Source organism: Cucurbita pepo, unplaced genomic scaffold, assembly GCF_002806865.2.
Source record: "Cucurbita pepo subsp. pepo cultivar mu-cu-16 unplaced genomic scaffold, ASM280686v2 Cp4.1_scaffold000848, whole genome shotgun sequence".
In the NCBI taxonomy this organism is placed as follows: Eukaryota; Viridiplantae; Streptophyta; class Magnoliopsida; order Cucurbitales; family Cucurbitaceae; genus Cucurbita; species Cucurbita pepo.
This window is the reverse complement of record NW_019647058.1, coordinates 158-6,767: the sequence shown is the minus strand read 5'-3', so window position 1 is coordinate 6,767 and position 6,610 is coordinate 158. Positions and strand designations below refer to the sequence as shown.

At 35.8% G+C, this 6,610-nt stretch overlaps 1 protein-coding gene across 3 annotated transcripts; it reads left to right on the top strand.

The window, feature by feature from the left end:
* Positions 1-708: 708 nt before the first annotated feature.
* LOC111785932 (vesicle-associated protein 2-2-like) lies at positions 709-6,209 on the top strand. Of its 3 annotated transcripts, XM_023666311.1 has the most exons (11): positions 735-975; positions 1,561-1,681; positions 1,760-1,830; positions 1,931-2,012; positions 2,451-2,566; positions 2,632-2,850; positions 2,956-3,258; positions 3,672-3,764; positions 4,085-4,273; positions 5,021-5,098; positions 5,847-6,209. In XM_023666311.1, exons 2-11 carry the CDS (start codon positions 1,633-1,635, stop codon positions 5,955-5,957), a joined length of 1,311 nt encoding a protein of 436 aa, XP_023522079.1. In that variant the 5' UTR covers positions 735-975; positions 1,561-1,632; the 3' UTR covers positions 5,958-6,209. The 3 variants fall into 3 exon arrangements, with proteins under 3 accessions (XP_023522078.1, XP_023522079.1, XP_023522077.1); XM_023666310.1 differs by lacking the exon at positions 735-975 and adding an exon at positions 709-728 and having other exon boundaries at positions 2,632-3,258; XM_023666309.1 differs by having other exon boundaries at positions 2,632-3,258.
* Positions 6,210-6,610: the final 401 nt, after the last annotated feature.

Here is a 6,610-nt window from a genome sequence, read left to right as displayed (position 1 = left end):
TGTTTCGTCTCCCGCTCCAATCGATGTGGAATCTAATATCGAGAGCTCACCTTGATCGTTGTTAATCAAGATATTGATGATATGGCTGGGCTACTAATGTTGACTTGCATACTATAAATAATATTAAAATACTATTTTTGAATCGATATTTTAAGTTTCATTTCATTTTTATTTTAGTCACTAATTTTTTTTAATAAATCTTAAAAATAGTCATATTATTAATATATTTTTTATTAAAATAATTAGTCTTTATTATCATTTACCTTTTAAATTTGAAAATATATTCCCACCCTTCTTAATTAATATAATTATAAATTTTGATTTTTCCATAAATTTTTTAATAATAAAATATAAAAATATATTTGTAAAAAAAATTAATTCTAATAGACCAATTTTTTAAAGGTAAAAATATAATTTTGGGTTTGGTAAAATTATTATTATTATTTACATAAATTAGAGAATTATAAAATTTGAGTAAAATTGGATTTAAAAAGTAAAAAAGTAATTAAAAAAAAGGACAAAAGGTATAATTTAAGTAAAATATTTATAAAATTGAGAAAATTCCGTGGAATTATACCCATAAAAATAATAATGCGAAAAAGCCTCGAAATTGTAGCCGAAGTCTGTTAAATTATTTGAAAAAAAAAAATAAAAAAAAAAAATAAAAATGTTCAAACGGGAATTGGATTCTGCCGCACCGGCACAAGGCTAAGATCACAGCACAGCCGGTACAACTAACACCATTTCTCTCTCTCTCTACTTGGCTTTCACTGAGCAGTCTTCCAGGGTTTCTCTCTCATCTTTCGCTTCCTATGGAATTGTAAATTCCACCAAATCTTTGGACTCTATTACGATTTCTGTTTGCCAGTGCGTTTTTATTTATTCAAAGCGGATTTTTCACGCCGAAGTTTCAATTCATCTCCAATTCTGTTTGTGTCTTTGTGTTCTCTTACAGGTTCTTCTCCTACGGGACGGGTGAGTTCTTTTTTAAATTCTTTTCTGCCTTTTTTTGTTTGTCGTGAGTTGGAGAATCTTCTTGTTTGACTGTTTTGTTGTGTTTTGTTGTTTGAGAGCTTAGTCGGTGTGTATTTTGTTGAATTTCTGCTGGTTTTTTTGATTTTTTTGTTTGGTTTTGGTGTTTTTTGTGTTTTGAGTTTGGAAATGGGACGGAATTTGTAATCGGATTTGTGTTTAGAGCGACTCTGATTTGTTGTTCGAGACGTGTTTGTTTTGAACGATCTGTTTCGGAATAAGCTCAGCGATGCGTCGCTGATCCTCACCGGAAATGGGTTTGGTTTGACTTTCTTGTGGTTGACTGATGATACAAAATGGAACCCAGATTTTTGTTTAGAAAATTGGGCAATGGGACATTACTTTTCTTTCCTGTTAGCTAAGAACAGGGTGGATGGGAAGCACGTGGTCATTAACTTTTATGATCTGTAACTTTGAGATTTATTGTTTCTTTCTTTCTTTTTCCTATGTTCTTTCCTTCAATTTGCTTCTTAATCAAATTCAAATTGTTGGTCAACGATTATGAGAAATTAACTTTTCTGAGTGCAGAATCATTGTTACCCAAGCTTTGGATGCAACAGAAGAATTGCTTTTGAATTTGGTGTATTGTGACGAGGAGATATGAGTACGAAACTCTTGCATATTCAGCCCAAGGAATTACAATTCATATGTAAGTGCATCATTAGTAATACTTGTTATTGCTTGCTTCTTGAAAAAGAATTGAAGTAAAGTACCTTGCTGTTTTCAGTTGAATTGAGGAAACAAAGTACGTGCACAGTTCAACTTGCAAATAACACTCATCATCATGTTGCGTTTAAAGTATGAACAGTCTTCTTTTCATTTTATTTGTCTCTTGTTTGTCTCATAGTTCATGTGATTTCTCATGTGATATATGTAATAATATTGTAATGTTTGGCAGGTTAAAACTACATCACCTAAAAAATATTGTGTTCGACCAAATGTTGGAATAATTTTGCCAAAATCGACATATGAATTTTCAGGTACGTTCTTCATAAGTCCCAACTAAAACATTTAGGCACGAGAAAGGAGAGTTTATAGATATTGGTAATGAAGTTACTGCCGTCACCATTCAAGTTTCAACGAATTTTGTATTACTTTACAATGTGTTTTCTTGTGTCGAATCAATTATGAGGGATATCAAGCCTTCTTGAAAATTTTTGAAAGGCAATTTGGAAACATACACCATTCAGTGTTTTGTGGATAAAAAACTCTTAAGAATGTCTAATATCATGAGATGATCCTGTCCTGCATTTAACAAATATGTCTCCCATGAAGTTTTAGGGTATATAGTCTTATGAGGTTAACCGTCTTACCCTATTACATGTTTCTTTTTTTAAAAAAGAAAAATTCTAAATCTGGAACTATCTATGGTTGTTGTTGTTGTTTTAAAGTTAATTTCTTCTGTGATTATGATGTAGTTATAATGCAAGCTCAACGGGCTGCCCCACCTGATATGTTGTGTAGAGACAAGTTTTTAATTCAAAGCACAATTGTTCCTTCAGGGATGACAGAAGAGGACATCACCGCAAGTATGGTAAGTTCTTGTGGATACAATCAGCTTTCATTCTTTAGGTTTTTAAATGTTCTCTCTTTTTTCAGTTTTTAAAAGATGGAGGTAAATATATTGAAGAGGATAAGCTCAAAGTGGCTCTCATTAGTCCGCTGAATTCCCCATTACTCTCGCCTACCGATGATGGAGCATTGGGCGCAAGCATGGATGAAGTTATGAAACTTAATGAGCATAGTGGACCATTAAGAGATGGGATAGCCACCAATAAAACTCCAAAGCTGAAAGATCAAAATGGTTCATCGGATGAGGTACGTTCCTCTGGGGTTTCGTCACTAAGAGATCAAAATGGACAATCAAATGAGGGGATGACCAATGAGGCTTCAAGATTCAAAGATGATTTTGTTGCATTGAAGGGGGTGCGGACCATTGAAGCTTTAAAACCATCTGATCAAAATGGAGCATTGAGGAAGGAGGTTCTGCCTCATGAGACTTCAAGACTGATGGATCAAAACGGAACATCAAAGGAGGAGCTACCTCATGAAGCATTAAAACTGAGCGATCAAAATGGAGCATCAAAGGAGGAGGAGTTGAGTGTTGAAGTCCCCAAAAAAAGAGTTCAAAATGGAGCACTGGACTGGCGAGCATATGAAACTTCAAATGTTGAGAATCTACCACCAACCGTTGTTGATGTTCAACCTCCACCATTTGAAAGAATAGTAAGGAAAAACTTTCTCATCTGTATAGAGTTCAATTTTTTGTTCTCCCTCTCTCTCTCTCTCAAAAAATGCTCCTAAGGGATCGCATCAACATTTTCCTTATTAAATTTGATGTTATACTGCCTAATTGTTGTTGGTCTATGAATCTGTTGGTGGTCTCTTTGTAACCTCTTCCACATTCTCTAGGGAGGGTGCCTTATCTTCCTTTTTTTTTTCCCCCAATAGAAAGTGTTTCCTTTCTTAAAAAAAAAAAAAAAAAAAATCAAATTGTGGTAGCAGGAAATTATATAGCAATCTGTTTACTTGGACAGTGTCATGACTTGGCCATTGTTCAATCTGATTGGTGGCATTGTCAATTGATACGTTCTGATTTTCAGTTTCTTGACAATTGAAGTCTTTCTCTTATGCATCAGTTTCCTGAGGGGGGGCTAGCATATAAAACTTCACATGTGGAGGATCCAGTACCAGAAACTGTCGCAATTCGCCCTCCAGATTTTAGTGTAAAAGTAAGGAAAAACTTGTTTTCTATATAGACTTCAATTTGATGTTATACTCCTAATTGTTGTTGATCTAAGAATCTGTTGGTGGTCTCTTTGTAACCTCTTCCACATTCTCTAGGGAGGGTGCCTTATCTTCCTTTTTATCCCGAATAGAAAGTGTTTCCTTTCTTAAAAAAATCAAATTGTTGCAGGAAATTGTAAAGCAATCTGTTAACTTGTACAGTGTCGTGGCTTGGTCATTGTTCAATCCGTTGGTGGAATTGTCAATTGATATGTTCTGTGATTTTCAATTTCTTGACAATTGAAGTTTTTCTCCTGTGCATCAGTTCCCCGACAGTGTGGATGAATCCCTAGAGCTGAACAATGGTGTGTCGAGATTACAAAAGTCTGCTGAGATAAAGAAAGCAGCAGAACTGGACCTGGTAACACTGAAAAAGGCTGAACAGCTAAAGTTAGTTAAGGACATTGAAGAGATGAAATCAAAGCTAAATGAAATTGAATTAAAGCTTGGAGAGGTGAGTTTTGAGTCCCTTTTGTGCTTTTCTTGTGTTTTTGCAGCTTTTACATGTAGGAATATAACGAACCGGTGAGTTTTAAGCTATAATTGAGAATCTGGTCAGTGAAATTGTTTGTCCTCATCTAATTCAATTCGGAAATACGGCTCTAATTGATTTACTTCGTTCATTCATATTCAATTCGTGATCTATGAACTTATGTATGAGTATGTTCTAATAGCATATCATTCCAGTTAGCAATGCTATGATGGAAGAAGTAGTTTTGAAACCATTAGAAAGAGAGTTCCATAAAGAAGCCAAAAATTTAGTATTGTTTAAAAAATCACTAAAATCTTATATGTCCATCCTCGAAAGTTCTGCACTCTGTCAAATATTAACTTCTGATAAGATTCATTTTACTCTGTTGCAAATTGCAATCCCGGGAGCCACTAAAGTCCTGTCTTCCGAACATGGGTTATAAGGCTCCTTGGGTTGGATGTACAATTATGCAACTTTTGCGGTTGATTTTGATTTTTCATTGCATTTAGAGAAGCTTTGTTGTGTGCTACAGATTGATTCTTAAAATTTGTTATCATCTGTTTATTATTATTCCTTTTAAGACTTCATTTTATCATAATCTCAGTACCCAGAAATGAAATGTTGATAGAAATGGAAAAAACTACTTTCCTAATATTCATTTCTCCATTTTTACTTTTTATGGCGCCCAATACAATTGTAATGATGATCTTTTGTCCCATTGTTTAATAGGCTCAAGGTACCATTTCAATGCTGTTCGAGTCGAGGAGATTAAGTGCTCAAGAAGTAAAACACTTGAAGGAGAAATTGGTAACTTCCTGAACCATATTTTTCTGTTAGTGGATGCCGTTCTTCCATGTTTAGAGTCTTGTGATGTCCATTTGATAGAAATATTCAAGCCTGGTCACCTAAGGGGTACCCTAATACTAGAGAGATTAGGAACTTTTTGCTTAGATTCAAAAGGGCCAAGTGTAGCTTTACCCTAGGTCCCCGACGGTAAGGAGAAGATGTCTTTGTTGTGGATTGTTGGAAGAGGAGTCCCACATCGACTAATTAAGGGTTTGATCATGAGTTTATAAGTAAGGAATAAATTTCCATTGGTATGAGGCCTTCTAGAGAAGCCAAAAGTAAAGCCACGAGAACTTATGCTCAAAGTGGACAATATCATACCATTGCAGAGGGTCGTGATTCCTAACAATCTTCAAGGTCCTGAGTTGAAAGTTCCCACTTGAAAAGTTAGAAATCGGTATTGTCTTTCAGAACTGAATTTAGATTGGCTGCAAAATCTTCTTAGGGTCCTTACATGTAATTGTGTCTGTGTTTACTTCACGAAATCAATCAAGAAACAAGAAACATTGTAATTCAATTCAGCTGCTTGTTATATTTTGGAAGTACTACTATTAGGAATTCATTCATCCTGCCCATTGAACTGTTCATGGACACCCAGTTTTTGTATAACACCATTGAATTTCAGATAGTTCCTCAATATTTATATGCAAGATTTCTCTACCTTCTATATCGTCTCGTGATTCCATGTTTCATCTCGCTATTTTCACAGATGGAACTGAGTAGGAAGGGCAGGGCGAGCAATCAAGTCGGTTTTCCTCCTTTGTTTATCTGTATGGTGGCGCTTATTTGCGTTGTGCTCGGATTCATTTTGCACCATTGAAGGTATAAGGTAAGGTGTAGAGGATTGCAGAAAACATGTAAAGGAATATCTTAGTTATGTAGATAGATGGGTAGCTAGCGTGCTGGGTGTTTATCAATAAGATGCAGATTTTGATTTTGGGCACTGGAAATTTGCTGCTTATTTAGTGTGCAATTCAGATTTTGAGTATAAATGTTAAGTGAGATGTTCATCTGCTTTTACTAATGTTGGCTTTCTTGTCTATTTTAAACTAAATTTATGGAATTTTCATCTTATTTTGCATTGGAATGTCTTTTTTTTTTTTCTTTATTCTTGTAAGTGAAATTACTTTTGGTCTTGTCGGGATACAAGTTGTGGCATCGTCCTAATTAGTTGTTAGTTGATAGTTCGTTCGAATGAGTTGGTTGTAAACATATGAGTAAGAGGGAGTATAACCGATAGACCTATTGGATAGAGGTGTTCATGGGTAATCGGGGTTATGAAATCTTTTTTAGATTCAACCCAATTGCTAGGGTTCCTCGCACACCCCTGCACGCCTCCCGCGCGCGCTCCCCCGCACACCCCTAGCACGCTCCCGCGCGCGCTCCCCCGCACACCCCTAGCACGCTCCTTGTGCGTGCGAGCCCCGCACACCCCTCGCATGCTCCCTGCGCGTGCGAGCCCCGCACACCCCT